This window comes from Brassica napus, chromosome A7 (assembly GCF_020379485.1).
Source record: "Brassica napus cultivar Da-Ae chromosome A7, Da-Ae, whole genome shotgun sequence".
NCBI classification, from domain to species: domain Eukaryota; kingdom Viridiplantae; phylum Streptophyta; class Magnoliopsida; order Brassicales; family Brassicaceae; genus Brassica; species Brassica napus.
In genome coordinates, this window is record NC_063440.1 from 24701240 (window position 1) to 24723493 (window position 22254).

Consider the following 22254-nt stretch of genomic DNA (forward strand, 5'->3'; position numbering starts at 1 on the left):
GATTATGTTCCTGTAAGGAGTAATTGAGTATTGCCTACTTCAGTGGACAAATGAGTAAACCTAACAACATCATATAGAGACACTCGACGCCATTAACCAAATTCCATTTGAGCCATCTAATCCCTTGGTGGATCTTCTTTGTTTCCAGCCCATCTTGTCTCCATAATTTTTTAATGATTGATTTCTTTACTTTTATTTGTTGAACACCAAAAAATTATGGGAATTTCGAATTTTATTTTGATATCCAGCTTTTTTTTTTTTTATTGGCTAGGGTTTATTCGCTATTCTTCATATTACGAAAATGGATTCGTTCGAGATTGTGAAAGAAAAGTAAATTAAAATATACAAAAGCAAAGAGGAGGGGACAAAAGAAAAAAGGTATGTCTGTAATGCCCATCTCCATAAGTTGAATGCCACATGCAGACCTTCTTTTAAAGATCTAACTTAGATGCTATATCTGTACAAGTAAAACTGTTGCAGACTTCAGTTTTACAACTAACTTGCATTAGTATTTGAGGGATACAATTCTATTGACTAGTTATGATAATATTATATATTTGCTTTTTATATCACGTTATTTTATCACCTAACACGTTGTGTTCTATATGTACAGCTAAAAAATGTAATCAAGTGTTTATAATTACTGAGCCATACAGCAACAATTATTAGCGAATAAGAATAATATTTGCGCTAAACGATTCAACGTCACTTAGCATATTTACCCAAATACACTTGTATGATTGTTCTCAGACGAGAGCAACTACATAAAAATGATGATAACTTTTACAAAAAATAAGAACTTAAAATATAATAAAATAAAAAGAAACTTTGGGTTGTCAAGTATTTGCTGTATAAAGAGGTGTAAAGTGGCCATCCCTCCTTAAATTATATCCTCAAAGCCAAAGTTGCTCACTCCTTCACACACACACATAACAGCTCCCCTCTTTAGTCCACCGGAAGGAAGAAGATGATCTCATGGCACGACCTCTATACGGTCCTCACGGCCGTGATTCCCCTCTACGTCGCTATGATCCTCGCCTACGGCTCTGTACGGTGGTGGAAAATCTTCTCCCCCGACCAATGCTCCGGAATAAACCGTTTCGTCGCTATCTTCGCCGTCCCTCTCCTCTCTTTCCACTTCATCTCCACCAACAACCCTTACGCCATGAACCTCCGTTTCATCGCAGCAGACACCCTCCAAAAAATCCTCATGCTCGCCCTCTTGGTCCTCTGGGCTAACTTCACCCGCTCCGGTAGCCTCGAGTGGAGCATCACAATCTTCTCCCTCTCCACGCTCCCCAACACTCTCGTCATGGGGATCCCTCTCCTGATCGCCATGTACGGCGAGTACGCCGGATCGCTCATGGTCCAAGTCGTCGTCCTCCAGTGTATCATATGGTACACGCTTCTCCTCTTCCTCTTCGAGTTTCGCGGCGCCAAGATGCTCATCATGGAGCAGTTCCCCGAGACGGCTGCTTCCATCGTTTCTTTCAAAGTTGAATCCGACGTCGTTTCACTAGACGGGCACGATTTTCTTGAGACGGATGCGGAGATAGGAAACGACGGGAAGCTCCACGTCACCGTGAGGAAGTCAAACGCCTCACGCCGTTCTTTCTGCGGACCTAACATGACTCCACGGCCCTCGAATCTCACCGGAGCTGAGATTTACAGCTTAAGCACCACTCCTAGAGGCTCAAACTTCAACAACTCAGATTTTTACTCGATGATGGGCTTCCCCGGCGGCCGTTTATCCAACTTCGGCCCGGCGGATATGTACTCCGTGCAGTCTTCTAGAGGCCCCACTCCGAGGCCATCGAACTTCGAGGAGAATAGCGCTATAGCTTCCTCCCCGAGGTTCGGGTATTATCCAGGAGGAGGAGGCGGGTCTTACCCGGCTCCGAATCCTGAATTCTCTTCAGCAACCGCCACATCTACAGCCAATAAAGCCGTCAGTAAAAATCCTACGAATCCTCAAACGGGCGTCAAGGCGAACAATCATGACGCGAGCGCCAAGGAACTACACATGTTCGTGTGGAGCTCAAACGGGTCACCCGTTTCGGACCGGGCGGGTCTTAACGTTTCCGATGGAGCCCCTGGTTCGGGATCAAACAACGAACAAGGTGCTAAAGAGATCCGAATGTTAGTCCCTGACCAATCTCAGAACGGAGAGAGCAAAGGTTAGAACAAAACCGTTCAGTAATGTCCAAAACTCCACGTGTCACTTCTAACTTTGGTTTTGTTATGTGTTGTAGCTTTAGCTCGTCCGGCGAGTGGAGACTTCGGAGGTGAACGGTTTAGTTTCGCTGGAAGAGAAGAAGAAGGAGAGAGAGCAAAAGACGCCGAGAACGGATTGAACAAACATGCTCCTAGTTCCTCGGCGGAGCTACAATTGAAAACAGGACTGGGAGCCGCCGGAGGAGGCGAAGGGAGTCACGTGAAACATATGCCGCCGGCGAGTGTGATGACGAGGCTGATACTGATCATGGTGTGGAGGAAGCTGATCAGAAACCCTAACACTTACTCTAGCCTCATTGGTCTCATTTGGGCGCTTGTTGCTTTCCGGTTAGTAAATTAATAAAAAAGATTATAACTATATTTCTTGAGTTTGAACCGACGGGTTATCAGAGAAGTTTATTCCGGTTTTCAATATGAAGGTGGCACGTGGCAATGCCCAAAATCATTCAACAATCTATCTCCATTCTATCTGATGCTGGTCTTGGAATGGCTATGTTCAGTTTGGGTAATTCATCTTCCTACTCTGTTTTATTCCTTAAAAAAAAAAAAACTAAAAGGTTGAAATTCCTTAATTTTGCATATTTTCGTTGACATATTTACCCGTTTACACGATAAAAGAATTAAATTATGTTAGTCCATAAAATTTATTATGATGTTTTGTCATTTTGAAGAAATATTAAAAGTGGAAATTAAAACTAAAATAAAAAGTTTGGGGGATGGACCATCCAACATGTGGGGCAATGGAGTGAGCGTCTTATTATAAATTGTAATGGTGGACGACATGGTCTCGTGTCGTTAATAGTCGTCATGGTCCCCATTTTAATGGGAGTTGATTGGATTTATAGAGATATATTAAATTTATTTATCGACTAATTTTGAAATTATAAACTGTATGTGAAAAATCGTGAAGGGTTGTTCATGGCGTTGCAACCCAAATTAATCGCTTGTGGGAACTCAGTGGCAACATTTGCGATGGCCGTTAGGTTCCTCACTGGTCCGGCCGTCATGGCGGTTGCCTCTATAGCCATTGGATTGCATGGTGATTTACTACGAGTCGCCATTGTTCAGGTAAAACTATATCTTACACTTTAATAATGTGATTTAGTAAATGTATAAACATTATTTGTTACTAATTTTTTGGGTTGTTGCAAGTAAAATCAAATACTTCATGTTTTTGTATGACTTTTTTAGGCTGCACTGCCTCAAGGGATTGTACCCTTTGTGTTTGCAAAGGAGTACAATGTTCATCCTGCTATTTTAAGTACAGGGTAAGTCATGGACTTTATGGTTAATATTGAAAAGATTACTAATGTCAATTTTTAAAAAGAAATTAACATTGATAAACCGAATGAATTTGCAGGGTAATATTCGGAATGCTTATAGCGCTTCCGATCACGCTGGTTTACTACATTCTACTAGGGTTATAAGCTTTGGTTATGTGAACCCTTTTAATGGATCAAATGTAGAGGGAGAAGGAAGACAAGAGAATGTTTCAACTTGTGTGTGGAGCAAACTAAAGCTTAGAGTATATAAGTAAAACTAGGGAGTAGCATGATTTAAGGATGATGATGCCAACATTACAAGCCAAGAAACCCTTACACATATTATATTGGGAGATAATAAGAGTGAAACGATTTGACGCAGATAATGAGGAGCAAAACATGGGGCAACGAGACAAAACAAATGTTAAATAAAAGATTAGAGGAAGAAGACAACTTGTTATTTTTGTAACTTTATTTGTTTTACACAAGTCCCTTTCTGTTATGTGTGTTCTTTGCTTAGATTTCGGGTAACGATTATTTGATTGCTGTGTAGTTTTTTTTTAGTGAAGAAAAGTGTGGTTTGAATCTTCACTGGTTCAAGTTTCAGATAAGCAAAATAACGCTTTTGAAGTTTTCTTTTTTTGCTAAATTTTGATCTTTTGAAGTAATATTAATCGTGCTAAATTGCTAAGATTTTAATAATTTTGTAATAGTGGATGGATTTACTGATCCTTGTCCGCTGTGATAATGAGAGTGGTAGTAGAAGAAATGAGTTAGGCTCTTTGGCACTAAAAGCATTCGTGTTATCATTAGTTTAAACTGATGAGCGATATAATTATAGTCCATGTAGTGTGCAGGGATGATGAAGAATTATTAAAGAAGGCAAAGAAAAGGCAGAAAGATAACTAAAGCTCAAAAGCTTATATAAAAAAGTTTGATAAAAGATACCTTTTCTTTCCTTTTATTTATTTGTTTTCTTTTGATTTTTTATTTATTTACTAAACAAAGTGGAGTACGTTTTCTTTTCCTTTTGTCAACAAAGTAGAAAATGCATATATAAAGTTAAAATTATAATGGATGAAACCCAATTTACAAATCTATACTGACGTTGCACTTTTGAATTAAAAATTAATACTTCATCTAAAACTAAAAAGTTAATATACCATCACTGAGTATGTATAATCCCAGTTATAAATCTTATAACTTGCAATACTTTAAAATGGTAGAACACATTTAGTAGGCTTGATTGATTATAAATAAAATCGTATGTGATATGAAAGTATCAGTGTTAAGATTGTCACTCCTATAAAAGTTTTGCATGTATTTATCAGAAAATTAAAAAAATTCAAGCCCTTTTTCAAAAAAAGAAAAATTAAAAAAATTAAAAAATTTCCAACTTGCATGTCGTTTTTGTTTCGAAACCAGTGATTCATACACATTCTATCACCTAATTCAGACGTGAAGACGATGGCAGTAATCACTATTCAAGGATTAATAAGTGATTAATCAAGTAATTAGTGGAAAAAAACGTTGATTGGCCTCCGAGTATAATTGAATGTGTTGTCGCATTGGATGGGAACATAATGGGACGCAAATCGAAAGAAGTCTGTAAGCAGTTGATCCACCGTCACGGCTTATAAACTGGTCGGCTAATTTATAATTAAATTAATTATCAAGATTAGCAGTGTCTGCATTTTAAAAGTCTAATCGGACCAACATGCGTCGCACAAAAGCTGTAATGGGCTCCGTGCACCTCCATTTCAATAGTATAATATTAGATCTCTTTATTTTTAGCCTATAGTTTTTCTTGTTCTTATCGAAAATTCGCCACGGAATCAGAAACATTTATCGGTATCTTCGTCATACATTTTGGACTTTGGATGGAAGGGGCTCGTCTCGATGATAGTAGTAATAGATTAGTACCATAACTACGAACGATGCATATTAACTGAACCTCCCATAAAATGTAACACACTTAATTTTCTTATTATTATTTGAGGTAGAGCTAGGTACATGTCCATATGTGTGTAGTTTGTGGACTATAAGCCAAATGATTAGAATATAAGAAATTTTTCATACGACTTTAATAGTACCCGAATTCATAAAAATCTTAACTTAGTTAGAGAAAATGTTTTGATCATCTTATTCCAAATGAAAAAAAATCGGTTGATGATAAGCTAACTACTAAACAAAATGTATTCGAATATAATTCTAAAATGTAAATATGTACACACAATCACAACACTATCATTTTATTCAGTCAATACAAGTCAAGGTTTTCAAATACTCTTACTCACTTAACAAAAAAAAAAAAAACTCTTACTCTCATCTTCCTACGTTCGAAGCGCTATTAAAATAATTAAATTGTAGATCATTTTTATTTAGGTTTAAAGCTCAACACATGAACTTAGAAACATACAGTATACATTTGATGTAAATTTGATTCTTCTAAATGCAATCAGTGGGTAAGATTTTTTTTTAAAATTAATCTATATGTTTATTTTAATCTGTACATCTATTTAAAATTCAAATCATTTTGGAATTATAAATTAAGAACAATTATTCTCTCACTTTTTACCAACATTTACTAAACTAAACACGATTTGAAAAGCTAAATTGATGATATAAAATCAACATAAATCATAGCTTAAATAATTATTTTCTTACTTAAAAATTGGTGAAGATGGTTTCAGAACCTGAAGAATGGCCAGCATTTGAAGGCTACCTGGAAGACATTAAGCTTCTGAGAAGAAGTTTCCTCAACTCAGAAATCATTCATGTTTCTCGAACGGCGAACCTCAAGGCGGATAGCTTAGCACACAGTGCTAGGAAACAACCGTCTTTCGTTATACATATGGATGCAGAGTTACCACTTTGGTTCACAGAGACATAAGTCTGTGAATGTTTGTTGTCAAAAAAAAAAACTTAAAAAATATAGTCCTTGCGTTGTAAAAACGTCATAATGCGCTTAAAACAACAACTCTATTATTTTCCGAGAAGGCGCTAATATGTAACTTATGATTAGTGTACGTTTAGACAAAAAGTGAATAAATCATTTTTTTAATTATGTATGTTTCTTTCTTGTTTGCTTTCTCTTCTACTCGTGCGGGCTGTCTCTATGCTATTATTAACTATGCCCACTCCTCTCATGTGCTCACAAATTCCCCTCATTGGCACCTTCTGTTACGTTTATCTCCTTTGGATTTTTGCCATTGGTTTCAGTGATTTGATCAAATCAGGCCATGCCAAGGGTCTTGGCATAAACCGGACCGTCCAGCCTACAACACGATGGACAAAGGGTAAGGTAGGGACGTGAAACACAAATGCACGATCCGTTAGTTGAACGAACAAACCGTTGAAGATGATAATGAAACTAGAGTGAAAATGGACGTGCAATAGATAAGAGAGCCTTTGTATTATATAACTGAATGCAATGACATTGAATTGAAGTAACAAGAGAATGGACCCAATGGAAGAAGGAAAAGAACATTTGTGACTTAGTTGTCCCAGTTATGTTGAAGGCAATGGATCGAGTCACATTATACCTGTCGAAGAAGAAGAAAGAAAATATGTGGATCACAATTTGCGAACGCAGAGCCAAATAGTCTTTCTGTCCCTACACTTTTGAAACTGATCATCCCAACCCCCTTTAGCATAAATGTGCAATTTTCTTTTTAGAACAAATGTGCATATTATTATTGTAAGAATATGATATACATATATATTGATGGGTTGGAAGGGATAAGAAATTGGTACGTAACTGGAACAAAAATATATAAGAAAACTCAAAATCATAAAAATATAAAAACTCTAAAATCATCTGGTTGTCGGTAAAACATTATATATATTAATTACAGATATTGGAAAGATTATCCAAATATCTTGCTACATCGTATATGGTACAGAGATAAATTATATTAGGGTTAATAATCTTACAACAGCATATTTCATTTTGTTCGACCAAATCTTCATATAGATTCTGAGTAACTATCAGTTTCTAGTTTGGACAAGTGTTTTTAATAAGGTACACAAGAAATGAAAAGAAGTTTATGATTGGGAAAGCTATGAGAGGATATGGTGGTGTCCTCGTGTGCGTGGCTGCATTCTCGTGGCATACCATCACATTACTAATAATTGAATTCCACAATATATAATTTATTAAAAAAGGCAAAAAGAGAAAAAGGAAACGTGAACAGATTGAGAAAGAGAAGGACAGGTGAAGGTGGGTGTCGGCCGAACCACAGACACCGGTCGGAGTCTCAAGACAAAGGAAGCTTTGCGTCCGGGGACCATTCACACTCCCTCAACATGCACATGCCAACTCCAACTCTCCAACTCAAGTCTTCGTTTTAATTTTTGTTAACAGCAAAGAAATAAATTAAAACCATATAATGAATTTTAGTGTAACATCTAATTTGTGGTATATAATGAACTGCTTAATATAACTGATTTAGCTATATATATCACTTATTTATCTTTTTGTTACTTGTTCAAAAAAATTCAATCAAAATATAATTAAACTGAAGTAATGTAATGATGAATAATTTATCAGAAGTGATTTGTGATGTCATATGAGAAACCAAATAAAAAAAATGATTGCAAGATGTGTAAAAATCTTTCAAATCTTCGAAAAATTAACGCAGCGAACATCATACGGAATAGGGCATACAAAACCTAATGAGGAAGTGTGGGATGAGAAGCCAATTAACCGTGAACGGTCATGGTTACATTTAGCCTAAGTGTTTTTTTTTCTTTCAATAAGTCTTTTGGTAATGAATCTAGTTAGCTTAAGTTTCTTCCCGATTTGGTGATATAATATTTTTTAATCGTTTTGTACGGAGTGAATCTGGATACACTTTAGAAAGGTAGTTTTTCTTGATGGTTACTGTGTGGTTAGTTGTTGTCAAAAGAAAAAGTGTGTTGTGGTATTCAAAAACAGAAGAGAAAAAGACTAGAATAGCACTAAACCAAGTTTATGTTCCCAAAGTAGCACTCAAGGCTCAAAGTCACAAAAATAGGTTTCATTAAAGAGGTAAATATACACTTATACCCCTTGGGTTAATTAATCCAAACCTTAGGGTTTAGAGTTAATGGGTGGGGTTTTGGAATTAGGGTTTAAAATTTTATAAAAAAAAAATACTAAAATAAAAAATAAAAATTTTAAAAACAGTTTCAAAAAGTATTTTTAAATTATAAAAAAAAATTTGAAAAAAAAAATTATAAAAATTTCGAATCTGAAAACATATAATCTGAAACTATAAAAAAAAAATCTTTTTTCTCATTTTTTTTATTTTTATTTTATTTATTTTTATTTATTTTTGTTTGTTTTTTAATTTTAAACCAAGGGTATTAGGGATATTTTACCCTTTAATGAATGTCATTTTTGTGACTTTCTCCTTCTAGTGCTATTTTTGAGACATAAACTTCAAAAGGTGCTATTATTGACAATTGCCCAAAACAGAATTATAAGGAAAAATAAAGAATTGTAAAGTTTAAAAGGAAAAAAAACAAAGGAATGTAAAGGCAAAAATGCAAGTGTATCCTGGCATTAGTTTGGGTTGGTGTACTTCTTCTTGTGTTTCATGTGCTTTGGCTGATTTTCTATGCTTTATTTTCAGTTCCCTACACTTCTTTTTCAGTATACGTACTGATCTATTTTTGATAGATTTACTAGTGTAATGTGAATTCTAAAGTGGGTTGACTTTACTATGGACGACATGTTGGAGGAGAAGCTACCAGATGAAAGAGATCGCACAGAACAAAATTCAAACTACCAAAGAATCTAAGATGATAGAAGACCTTGTCATTTGCTTAACCCATTTATGTTTGACTCCAAACAAAACTCTAAGGGTAATGCTTTTGTAGTTCATACCCGTAAACAATGAAAGAAATTCATTCGCTACTAAACTCGGTTTTTGCTTTGAGCTCAAAGTACAAATGCACATGGTCTCCATAATGTTTTGGTATTAAAAACTCTTTTTTTTTTCTGTTGAACACTTATTTTGTGACCCAATATTAACAATATTCGGATATTAATATCAAATTAAAATTAGGGCCTTTTATCGATATTACACATGACCCAACATATCTTTAAATAAGCCTTTTGATTATTGACAACTACGGCCTAAGCCCAGTGAAACTATAAGCCCACTTTGGAAATACATCGTATGCTCTACACGGTGTGGACCACACCTAGTAGAATTTGAAATTTTCAACGTAAAATCTTTACGGGCTCGAGGAAAATTCTTATCTGGATCCCCCAAATTTTAAATTATAAAAACTTTTGCAAAAAAAGTATTTTGTGGAGTTTTATCACGTGGCGTAACCCTGCCACTTATCAAATCTGCCGTCAGTAGAAGAAAACCGCCGTTTACACTTTAAAACAAAGCATATGGACCGTTGATCGTGTGAACTCAAACCCGAAATAAACGGGCGTGATAACGGAGAACGTGACCATCCAACATCTAACGAGAAGAAGACAAAAAAGAAAACAAAAGCACATGACATGATTCTTTCACCCTTTCGTCTACCAATCTCGATCCCTCTTTCTCTTCTTCATCTTCTCTACTTCAATAGTTTAACATGAACATTTTCATTGAATGAGAGATACAATGGCAGGAAGTGAGATTCAAGAACCCTTTAGCCTTAGTTTTCAGGTAACTTCTTCTTCTATCATGCTTCTTGTTACTTGTATAGCACCCTACTGTTCTTGCCTTGTTTGGTCTTGACGTTATGTCGTGGAACTTGTGGTCTTAAATGGAACTTGTTAGGATTGGTCTTTATTGGGTGATTGAATCTTGATGCAGGAGAGTTCTATACACTCTGGATCGATATCGTTTGGGAGATTCGAGGAAGAAGGGTTATCATGGGAGAAGAGATCATCATTTTCACACAATAGGTATCTTGAAGAAGTTGACAAGTGCTCTAAACCTGGCTCTGTTACTGAGATGAAAGCTCATTTCGAAGCTCATTTCAAGAAGAGAGGGATGCGACTTCCGTCTTCTATTGAATCTCAGACTTGGGGTGTTCGGCAAACAGATGATGACGCAACTGAAAGTTTCGAGGATTATCGATCTGATGGGAGTTTCTCGGATAACACGAGTCGATCACAGAGTCCTTGTAACTACATACTTGACCAAGGAAAGAGTCAGTGTGAGTATGTTGAGGAAAGTGATCACTGTGTGAGCTATGATGAGATTGTTGTGAACTCGGATGATGTGATCGAGCTTGATGAAGAAGGCGGTGTAACTCTTGATGTTTCTTTGGACAATGATGAAGTAGTTCCAGTGGAGTGCATATCTATTAAAGAAGTTAGATCTGAGGTTCTTGGACCACAAGAGATGCCTCTAGAGATCGAAGTTCGAGATGATGATGAGGATAAAAAGCATTGCGCTGAAGTTCAAGAAACAGAATCAAGACTCGTTGAACATGTTCCAGAAAAGGTGAGAGTTCTTGTTGTTTTTGTTTTTTTTTTAACACATTCAGACATCTAAACTTAATGTGTTTCTTGGTCTACAAATAGGCATCTGATGTTACGGAAAGACCCTCCTCTGCATGTGAACCAAAGTCTCTGCCAAATGCAAAACCTATTATTCCTAAAGCTGTGGATGTAACTCCAAAAGCTGTTTCCGGGAGGACAAAGGGTTCCTATTTAAGTGCTAATTCTAAAACAAAAGTTGATGATGCCAAGAGGTATTTTTACTTTTCTTTCCATTTGAGAAAATGTTGTAACCTAAAAAAAATGTTGATGCCAAGAGGTACATTTTTGTAAGACCTATTGGTTTTGTGGCAGCCAAAAGGAACTACGACCGAAGAAAACTGTTGAATCTCGAACTTCAACATCTAAGAAAATAGAGACTCGAACTCCTCTTGCCACAAACAGGTTTAATAATAATACTAAGACCACTCTAATGTTTTTTTTTGATAACTACCACTCTAATGTTTTCTTGAGATTGTCACGTGCAGGCCCAAGACTGGTTCTTATTCTGCTAAGCTGGAGATGTGTACAGGTGCTACCAGTTTCCGTTTCAAATGTAGCGAACGAGCTGAGAAGAGAAAAGAGGTTTTCTGTCTCTTCAAGAAAACTTCGCATTTATTATTCACTAAATTAGCAAAAGATGTGTTGTGAGGATCTTATGAAACCTTCTTTTTTTTTGTTTTAGTTCTATATGAAACTGGAAGAGAAAATACATGCTAAAAAGACAGAGACAAACCAGGTTCAAGCGAAAACACAGGTACCATCATCATCATCTCCATGTCTCTTTGAAACTTAGACATGTCATGTCAAAATCTAATTGGAATGGTTCAACATTGCAGCAAAAGGCAGAAGCTGAGATAAAGCAATTCAGAAAAAGCCTCAACTTTAAGGCAACACCAATGCCTTCATTCTACAACACCGCTACTAGACCGGTGTCTCGTTACAAGGTACGGTTACAATCTTTGTCTGAAACAAGAATATGGTACATTTCAAGTGTCCATCAACTAGTCTAGTTTTAGTTAGAACCTTAATTTTACAAAATCCCATAAAAGTTGGAATCTCAAATAATATAAAATGCATTATCAAGTAATCCACTAATTGGCAATTGGTTTTGAGTTAGAAGTCCATCTAATTTAATAGCATATACTAATAGACGAAAGAAAGTAGAAATGCAATCAACTTAATACTTTAAACTTGCGTTCTTTAAAACGTTTTCAGACCGAGCCATCTAAAGTGGCACCGTCAAGACCACGAAGCACGACCTCAGCCTCAAGTACGAACAGGAGGGTCTCAAGAGTTGGTGATAAACATGGTACTGAAGAAGGTAAGATGGTAAAGGCAACGGTGGGTAATAGAAAACCGAGTGCAGCTAAAGATTCGGGTTTGCAAAAGGGTAACTTTATGGCCGTTGAAACAAAACAGAAGGTTGGTAAGAGCGGGAACTAAACGGACATGTGGTAGTTGGAATACTGCGTCGTCTTCTGTTACCATCTATTATCATCCTATGCTTTTATCATTCTCTTAAGCTTAAACTTGTAACTTAAGTACGTGTTATCCAATAAGAAAACTCTGCATAGTAATATTTTAAATCCTGACATAAAACAATGAATCTTGTCTAAGTAAATGGATAATAATTAAATAAATTTAAATGAGTTTGCAAGTTTTTCTATCTAACAATGTTTTATTAGTTAAGTTACAAAACAAAAATAAAAATAAAAAAATATAATTATGATCAAGTCGACTGGATTATCTATGCCTCCTCCATAGACATAATTTTTGTTAGTTATGTTCATTTTGAACTGACCTATTGAAGTTTACAAAACAGGTAGTCCCTTTGAACAAAGACCAACCATTTTTTTTAAAGTGTACAAGTTGAAGAGGGATTATAGCTTGGCAAGTTCTGAAGCATGTTTAGTGACAGGAGAAAAAACACAATAATCAAGATTCGAAGATACTACATAGTCTGTTTTTCAAATCATCAGTATATACAATCGTTAATTTTCAAGAATTCCGGAAGATGTAGTTACTAAAATTCTAGGAAGGAGTTTCAAATGATTTAGAATTATACTAAACTTTTAAAAACAGTTGTTAACCTTAAAATTTATGATGGTTCTAAGCTTTATTGTTTACAAAGTCGAGGTAGTTTTTAAAATCAGAAGTTTTGTGTAGTGTTTGTGTTATTTTAAGAATGTTTATTTATACATATAAAGAAAAGTCTTAACGTGAATTAAGTGCAATAGTCCATTCCATAACACCCACCTACAAAGTCACACCAACCGAAAGTGACGTTCTCCACATTGGTTGTATTGCACTTATATCCTAATGTAAGACATCGCGACAATAATAACATGAAGTAATTTTCTTTTAAAAACTACATTTAATTAAACATAACAATAATGCAAAAGCAAAAGTAGGATCGAATAAAGTTCTAATAATAAGCCTATAGGTTTAAACCCTATACACTAACAAACTTGTTGATTCATCTTTACACTAACAAAAGCATATCATTTAGCATCACCGCACTTCTTATATAGTAATCAAGTAACATAAAGTTTCATCTAGCGAAAATTATTTTAACTTATAAACTAGACTTTACCCAAAAGCAACGCAAGAACACTTGCCACCGTTACAATCTTGACCGTTGATCCCACAGAAACAGATGAAGATGATGACTGATCCGTCTGATGAGGAGGCTTTCTGTAGTAGAACGGGAAGTAAGGCAAGATAGGGTCAGGCGGTGGAGGACCGTAATATCCGCCACCGGAATCACCTCCGACGTACGGTGGAGAAGGGTAGTTGGGTACATTTCCAGTTGGAGGAGGGTAATAACCGGTTGGAGGAGGATAATAACCAGTTGGAGGAGGGTAATAACCGGCCGGTTGAGTTGAGCCACCTCCAGTTGGAGGAGGGTAACAAGGGTACGGACACGGCGTCTCCGATATGGTTATGAAAGGGAAGCTCAGAAGAGTAGAGACGAACAGTAGACTTAAGAGGTGACTGCAACGTTTACTCATCATGGCCATCGTTTTCTTTTTTTTTATGGGAGACTTTTTTAATGATAAGCAAACAAATGTTTTTAGTAAGAGAAAAGAGAGAAGTAGGAGATTATTTTTCTCTCTTACTTGTTGTGTGATTGAGTCTGAGTGGAAACCATTAGGCCTAGAAACCATTAAGTGAAGGGGCTTTTTTAAGAAAAAAATTTGGTTACATTGTTTTATAAAAAAAACATATATTCATTTAAGTGATTTAAGACAAGTCACAAAAGACAAGTGATGAAAATGTTGGATAGTGACGACTAACAATGTCAATGAAGTCTAACGTGTATTGTGGCTCCGATACACTTGTTGTCTTGTAAATTATGATACTTGGCTGTATGATTTTGTCCTTCGTCGAGAAATTCATGAATGATCCAAGTCACCGCTTGATATGCATAATGAAAATGAATTAAGAAAACAATACTATTTTACTGTTAAACTGCATACATATTGGCGGGTTATTATCATATTAGTATATATGCAACGTCAAACTTCTCGAATATAATATATATATGTGAAACGTTTAAACTTTACGTTACACGTTAGTGATAGAAAATACGAGTTGCTCGCTTTTTGTTAGGGAGCTTCTTTGCTTGTTGCTGTAACAGAGGAGGGAAGAAAATATAGAGACTAATTTCTCTTTCTCAAGAAATAAATAATAAATATAATTTTTGTTATTAACATAGAGATAGATTTAGACGAAACTTTATTTTTACATTCAATATGTGATAACTAAAATCATGTAAACATTTTCGTGTGTAAGAGGTACCAAAATGCTTATCCATTTTTTGTTGTAACGGAGTTGAGGACCACTTGGAGAATATTATTACACACGGCATGAAAAAAACCACGACATATATCACATGCATGTGTATCACTCGCTAGTAGCTTAGATGATAAGAGTTAATAATTAATCCCAGGCTGTGATTTGCTCTATTATTTCCCACCTTATCAAATTATACAATGGGAAAGCCTTTGAAAAAACAAACGAAAGAGGGGAGCCTAATCTGTTTATTCTTGTTTTTTCCTTCTCTTCCATCCTTTGTTATCTATTCTCTTTATATGTTTATAACAAAGCAACATATGAGGTGGAGTGGGCCAAGAATACACATAAACGGTGGATATTTTTCCATTTAAGCAAAGTAATTGATTAAACCGTTTCTACCTATACAGTTCTTCTATTTTAGCTCCTCATTCACTAGACACGCTTTAAATGATTTTTTCTTAGTAATTGTTTACAGCGTTTAGGCAATATTTTGGATTCGGTATGCAAATTGTTAGGCTATAAAAAAGTATATGCATCGTAAACTTATTAATCGATTGAGAATTTGAAAGTTGAAATGAAAATTTCTTGGCTTGGCATCTTATGTTAAATGTTAGTTCTTTCCACCTACGTTCCTCTAATTCTCTCTAGCTCTAAAATATATTTATTAAAATTCATTTATTTAGGCAAGAATTCTGATGATGACAACAACATTTGACTTTTCTTGAAAGTTTTATCAAATGTAATCACCTTTTTATTACTTATCATACGAAAATTCTCTAAGTTTTCTTTTGCTCATAGCTTAAAAAAAATGAAAAAAAAATTACTTTCGTTTTTTTTTGAACACAAACTTACTTTCATTATTCAATCTTGTTCAATACAATAATAAGATGGAATTACCTATCCTCTTTGACAATAAGCATAAACTACTGTTAAATAAGTTAAGCAAGATAGGTTTTCAATCAAAGTGACAGGGAATTCGAAATGGTGCAGCGTGGGAAATCATCACAACAAAGTCGGACAATAGGAGAATAGTCACATAATGCGACATTGGGATCCAGACTTCATCTACGCACATAATTACTTAAATTGCATTTTTAACTCTAACTACGCCTACTTTGTAACCTTAAGAAAAAACATTTTATTTAACCATTCAACAAACATTCCATTTTGAGGATATATCACATACTTCCAGAATAAATACCTCTGTAAACACAAGATAAATAAATAAGCATATTCATTAGAATTGTTGGTACAGAGAAAAATGATAGTTCGGTCCTAACTTGAGATAAAAACATAATGTAAATCGATAATTTCTCGACAATAACTATGAGTTATCAGGAACATAATTATACCGATGAACTAACGATGGAAAATCCATTAAGTCATGCTCATCAAGAAACCCATAACTCCAAACGCGATCAGACCAGAGACCTTCACGACCCTAAAGCTCTTGGCAGCAGCCGCTCCAAACTGTTGGTCAACGGGATACAACTCTCCTGGTGGACCCGTCATGTATATGTAAGTCGACGGAGGAGGCGGACAGTAAGACGTCTTCGGGGGAGTAGGAGGCCGTGGTGGAGGAGGACAAGAAGGAGACGGTGGTGGAGGTGACGGAGGAGGAGGAGACTTTTGGAGACAAGGCGTGCATTTTATTGGTTCCTCGTCGAGTTTTCTTGCGGATGAAGAATCCAATGCGTTGATCATCATCGGAAACGCGATCGCCATGAAGATAGTGACAGCGAGAGGTTTTGAGCGGCGAGAAGCTTCCGGCATGTTGAGAACTGTTTTAAGAATCGAATAAAGAGAGTCTTGGGTGATTTTTCAATTTGCTTATACGTAAAAATGTTTATGTTTATGAAGGTGGTCTTGTTTGCTAAGAGGATGCATGGGACTGATATACTTCTTCAAGACTGTATACTTTTGTCCAATTTTTCGTTTTTTTCTATTGATAGCTAAAGATGAAAATACTATAATAATACTTTACATTTGCTATGAAATTAATGAAGAAGAAAATACATTGTATTGTGAAATCGTCGGCTATCACATGTGAGTTGGAGCTTGAATTAAGGGGCCCCACGTTTCAATTACTATCTAGCTTTAATTAAAATTTTAACAATGTGGAATTATTAGCATATGATCCACCGTCCACCAGAAAATAAATTATACTGTTTAATAAAATATAAAGCCCAAAGGTTTCCAATTATTTGTGACCAAGGTTTTGATCACACAATGATTGATAGTAATCTGGTTTTAAAAGTTAAAAGCGTATTCGAATGACTGTGTAGTGTGTAAATATTGTTGCCAAAGCTTGAAATGGTCGCTGTTTCTAATAATATCATGAAAAGTAGGATTAGAAAATATATCTTCTCTTAGTATTGGTGGATTGTATTTAATCATAGTATACCTTATCATCTCTTAGTGGTTCTACTCATCAATCCATCAACGATTTCTCAGTTTCTTATTTCACGTACAATTAAAGATTACTTAAGATCATTCGTCTATCAACCAAGTTCGTCCTGATAAAATATTTTTTTTTTAAAGTGACGAAAAAGAAAGTAAAGGAGAGAAGGGAAATACAATCTCTCATCTGAAAGTTTCAAAAAAAAAATTCTCAGTTTCATTTGAGTTTTGTTTTTTTGGTCTATCATTTTCTTAAATAGCAACTTCATGGATGTTAGTGCTCTAAGATTCAATCCATCCTCTACAGATTTCAAAAAAAAAAAAACTCAAGAACATACAAAAATAAAAGAGGAACGTTATTGTGTGGCTTCTGTTCAACAATTTTTTTAAATAGTCCACGTCGTCATGCTGTTAAATTAGAGAATTACTAGGATATAAATCGGTCAGCCCAAGTTCATGTACCGAGGAAAAAGGCACGCGTAAGATTGGTTTGACACAGTTGAGGGATAATTCGGGAAAGACTATAGAGCAGACCTTTCATGCTGTATACCAAAAAAGGTAGCTTTTGCGCATGGCAGCTAGAATAAATGGACTGGCTTAACTACTAGCGGTTTTTAAGATGATAAGGTTTTGATTTATATAAGATTGTACTCTGCGCTCAACGTTTTGCTTCAGATAAGAACTTGGGCCGGGATAGGACTTGAGCATCCCCTACTAAAGTTGGCAAGAGACAATTGGGCTAAGATATACCATTGTTTTTAACTTCTCTGTTTGGTACAAAAGCACTAGAAGAACGCAATTACAGACCGATTTTTAAAGAAAACTTATTCACAACCCTGACAACATTTCGAGTGTCAGCTGTCAACAACAGCAAAACGTGAAAACTCCCAGAGCAATTTCTTGCCCCACAAGTAAAAAAAAAACTGTAGACTGTCACTCAAGCATGAGATTCTGAGGCCAAGGACCGTGGTTCTTCAATTATTAATCCGTAAGATCAAAATTTAAAATCAGACTATGAGTATGTTGATCTAATTACAGTAGCTGCTCTGAGGACAGAACTCGAAGCTTGAAACCGGTAGAGACATATGTGAGGACCAGTCTGCCGGTTGGTTCAGGTCGAATTTCATTTTCTTTGGTTGGTTCTGGAATAACGGTTCTGTTTGGAACTCACAGACCATATCATCGATCATTGTCTGCAACTCCTCCAAGCTGTATTGCTTTTCCTGCACGCAACCATTATCACACCGTTAACGTGTGTATGAAGAAAAGAAAGGATTAAGAGAAAAAAGTTAAGCTACAAGAAAAAGAGCTCTACCTCTCTTCTCGTCTGAGCCATAAGTGAAACCATCTCTTCAACAAAATCATAGTATCCCTACATTAGTAACAGAAACAAATCAGCTACTTGTAATCAACAAAACATTCTATACTACCTTCAAAACATTCTATAATATTCTTAAATCACAATTAACATTATTTAATACCTCATCTTCTTGAGTATCATAGAGTCCCACATCGTACATACTTCGTTTCTTCTGATCCGACAACACTAAACAAAATCAAGTTGTTACCCCACACAACAACGTCAGTCTCATAGATACAACAACAGAACAACCTCAAATCAAAAAAGTTTGAGCAGATCAGTACCTGAATAAGCTTCTTGAATCTGCTGAAACCTTCGTTTTGCTTCTCCAGACCTAAATGAATCTTTCGTCCATCGATCAGGGTGCCATTTCTTCACAGAAGAAGAAAAAACAAACAAAAAAATGTAAGAACTGTTATCATGCTTTCATCTATACAGAGATTTCAAGCACACAAGAAGCAACGATGACGCACCATAGCCAGTTTGCGATAAGCCCGCCTTATCTCCTCCGCCGAGGAATTAACGGAGACGCCAAGAACCTCATAATAAGACGTTGCCTTAAAACCACCTTCCATTAATTTGGTTAGAACTTATATATGTGATATAATTAAAATCTCTAACACATTACATAGAACGGGAAAGATTATGAAGTTCTTGAGGCCTTATATAAAGTAAGGAGGTGACATCAATGGCGGTTATGTGGAAGAAGAATCCTACAACAGAATTTCTAGAACTTTTTCGGTGTCCAAAAAATATCTCGTCTCAAGAACGTTCCGGAACATGGTATCAACACTATGGCTTTAGATATTTTTAAGATTGGACGGCTACGATTGAATGGACGGTCATGTCATATCAAAAAATGACACGCGGGTTTAATTACTTTAAATGCGACATTGTGAGATATCTATGGGTTTCACTTTACTTGTCCGAAGCGGACAAGTCATGCTTCGGCGCACGCAAAACTGCGGTGAACAGCACTAATATTTGTTTTTTTCCTTACTAATTTATACAAAACGTTTTCAGAAAAGTTTAGTGTTTCAAAAGATATTAACTCGTTTATAAGACAAATATCACCGTTACAATTTTCTTTTTGTTGGAAAAAAAGTACTAGAAATTTGATAATATCTCAAACTTAATCATATGATCTCTGTCCTATATTACTCATTTTTCTTTTCTCGTCATCGTTACTGTTATTATATTATAAAACTACCCATTTATAAAACGGACGAATGATGTAATTTGGGCATAAAATCAGCATAACCGTCATAACCAACATCACATTAAAGAAGTGGTGGTCACTTTTTTAACCAATTGGAGAACATCTCACCGTCGGAGACGGTATCTACCGACCGCTCTCAAACCATTTTTGTGTATATGGACGTCGTTTTATAACGAGTAACAGTTTTAGAGATCCAATGAAGTTTCTCTATGGGTCGTTCCACCCTTTTAATGTATCTATCCTCTGTTTTGTTGTTATGATATTTTCTAATTTTCTTTCCGTTGAGTTTACTTCCTATTGTAAGCGTCAAAGCCCATGTGGTCTTTAACTTAATATAAGCAATAGTTGGGCTAGTGGGGGCTTTGCAGGCGGAGCCTACCTAACTTTATCAAAGAAGAGGCATTTGAGAAAAGGTATTGTTAGTTGAAAGTTGACACTGACGGCAAACACACATTGGTAGCTGCATTGTTTTTTCTTTTACTTCTCTATTTCTTTGTATAATCTATCACCGATGACACCAAACATCATTCACTTATTCTAGATTTAATGAATATAATGACTTCATTCATGCATGCATTAGAATCATGCTACAAAATGTCGTGTACCATATTACCATCAGCGACTACGGAGTATTTTCAAAAAATAGTCTCCTTTTATAACAATACATTCTGTGTGTTTTTAGTGGAGGATAGGAACTCCATCAATTTTATTGTTAGTGATTCAAATATCATACACCTAGCTCCCACATCCTTTTTTTCCTTTTCCACTAAACTAAAGTGGTTTTACTAGATCTTATACAAGTATTTAATAGGGTAATTTCATTTTTACCACAAGATACTTAACTATAATTATTTCTTGAATAAGATAGTTCGCTGCATCTTGTTCAAATATTAAATATATAAAAAGTTGAATTACAAAGGCTTCATTCATATACTGACCATTGCAAATTAATGTTGCTCGGCTAATATGTGTTTGTGGTTCAATCAGTTTTAGTTAGTATAATTTAGAATACCATTCATGACTTAAATGTTTAATCGAAACCCTTTTACGTGTAGTAAACTAATTAAAATTATCATTCCTAATTTCATGTTAGCCTAAATTTTTCCTTTTATTATATATCCGGTGATGAGTTTTTCGTTTCGTTTCAAAAACTGTTATGCATGAGACGCATGTGAAATGTGGAACATGGGAAACTTGGTTTCAGACTTTTTGGTACATGCACATATTTGGATACCTTAAGATGTTGTCCCAGCTTGCTAGTGTTTGATTTTGCTATTTAACGATAACATACTATTGTTCTCAAGTCATTTACTATCTCTATCATGATCCAAAAAATTAGATCTACCTCGCATTCTATTAATCCAATCATAAAAAGGGAGAAAAAAATATAAAAAATTAACATGTAGTTAATCTTATTGGTATTCATTCAAGAATTTAACATTTTACCCAAAAAAATTCATTTGATTCAAGAATTCAAGATAGACTATTGGATGGTTCACACATTGCATATCTCGTCTGGTATATTTGGATGAACTTTTATAGAAGTACAGTGATCTATTTAAATTACTGGTCAACATTGAACCCCATGATAAAACTAATGTTTACTCAAAAAAAAAACTAAATACAATTTGCATGCATAACATCTTTCAATGGACAAAGGGGTAGTTCCTGAACCTACCACGTCAAGATTCGTTAAAAGGAGACTACATTTAAATATTGATACGAAAAATTAATTTAAAAGGAACGGTGGGAAGACATGAATCACGCGTCGAAGACACACCTACCCGGAGGGTTTTTAGAGAGGCAACAAAGAGACAAGCAAAGAGATGTGAGTTTGGTTTGGTTTTGGGTTTTTAGGGGGTTGGTAGGGTTTGAGGTCCATATGCCTCGATCTTTCTCTTCTTTTTCTTTTAATCTTTATTACAAAATTCGTCTAATTAAATCCACTCCATGATCCATCGAACCATGCATACATAGTAACATATATATATATACTATAATCCCAGCGAAGTTGTTGGATTCAGTGCAAACACTTGTCAAAGGAGCAGTCCCGATCTGATTCCATCTTATTTTCGTTGTCTATTCGACCTTGGCTTTGGCTTTTACCATCACATATACAACTCTTTAAATAAAAAATGTTTTTTTTTTTTTTGTTAAGTTAAAAAATGTTTTCAATCACATATATCTTAGCTCTACGGTCAGAATAGACACCAGATACAAACTTTCGATTCCTTAGGAAGTAACGACTCTAACTATACTTTGTCTATGTACAAGTTGTGAGAAATATCCATCGTCAGATAATTAAAAACACTATTGACAGGCTTAATTAAACTATCAATAAATACGGCAACTTTTTCACCTCATGATACACGTAAGTTCTGTAGATGCATACATTTTTAACAGTCATGCATATACTTATCATAACTTATGGTTTTGCTTATGTGGGGATTCAACAAACATGCTTAGCTATATGGAACTCTCTCACGTCAATATGTATATT

At 35.3% G+C, this 22254-nt stretch overlaps 5 protein-coding genes across 7 annotated transcripts; 2 read left to right on the top strand and 3 right to left on the bottom strand.

Annotated features, from left to right (window-relative positions):
• The first annotated feature begins 637 nt into the window (after positions 1 to 637).
• LOC125576337 (auxin efflux carrier component 3-like) lies at positions 638 to 4084 on the top strand. Its single transcript, XM_048736147.1, has 6 exons — positions 638 to 2177; positions 2253 to 2562; positions 2655 to 2740; positions 3146 to 3303; positions 3427 to 3503; positions 3596 to 4084. Exons 1-6 carry the CDS (start codon positions 968 to 970, stop codon positions 3660 to 3662), a joined length of 1908 nt encoding a protein of 635 aa, XP_048592104.1. The 5' UTR covers positions 638 to 967; the 3' UTR covers positions 3663 to 4084.
• Positions 4085 to 9981: 5897 nt separating this feature from the next.
• Positions 9982 to 12556, top strand: LOC125576338 (protein WVD2-like 7). The gene is made up of 8 exons (XM_048736148.1): positions 9982 to 10153; positions 10304 to 10939; positions 11020 to 11189; positions 11290 to 11379; positions 11463 to 11559; positions 11660 to 11731; positions 11814 to 11921; positions 12193 to 12556. Exons 1-8 carry the CDS (start codon positions 10097 to 10099, stop codon positions 12418 to 12420), a joined length of 1458 nt encoding a protein of 485 aa, XP_048592105.1. The 5' UTR covers positions 9982 to 10096; the 3' UTR covers positions 12421 to 12556.
• LOC125576339 (leucine-rich repeat extensin-like protein 6) lies at positions 11900 to 14153 on the bottom strand. Of its 3 annotated transcripts, none has more exons than XM_048736151.1 (2): positions 13571 to 14152; positions 11900 to 11940 (listed from the first exon to the last, which is right to left on the bottom strand). In XM_048736151.1, the coding sequence occupies exons 1-2, from the start codon at positions 14142 to 14144 to the stop codon at positions 11915 to 11917; spliced, it is 600 nt and encodes a 199-aa protein (XP_048592108.1). In that variant the 5' UTR covers positions 14145 to 14152; the 3' UTR covers positions 11900 to 11914. The 3 variants fall into 3 exon arrangements, with proteins under 3 accessions (XP_048592108.1, XP_048592106.1, XP_048592107.1); XM_048736149.1 differs by lacking the exon at positions 11900 to 11940 and adding an exon at positions 13184 to 13293 and having other exon boundaries at positions 13571 to 14153; XM_048736150.1 differs by lacking the exon at positions 11900 to 11940 and adding an exon at positions 13184 to 13233.
• On the bottom strand, positions 13316 to 16822 carry LOC125576341 (leucine-rich repeat extensin-like protein 6). The gene has a single exon (XM_048736153.1). The coding sequence runs from the start codon at positions 16546 to 16548 to the stop codon at positions 16153 to 16155; it is 396 nt and encodes a 131-aa protein (XP_048592110.1). The 5' UTR covers positions 16549 to 16822; the 3' UTR covers positions 13316 to 16152.
• A 1087-nt stretch (positions 16823 to 17909) lies between these two features.
• On the bottom strand, positions 17910 to 19283 carry LOC125576340 (chaperone protein DnaJ-like). Its single transcript, XM_048736152.1, has 5 exons — positions 19009 to 19283; positions 18820 to 18907; positions 18657 to 18721; positions 18491 to 18547; positions 17910 to 18398 (listed from the first exon to the last, which is right to left on the bottom strand). Exons 1-5 carry the CDS (start codon positions 19108 to 19110, stop codon positions 18204 to 18206), a joined length of 507 nt encoding a protein of 168 aa, XP_048592109.1. The 5' UTR covers positions 19111 to 19283; the 3' UTR covers positions 17910 to 18203.
• Between the last annotated feature and the right edge of the window lie 2971 nt (positions 19284 to 22254).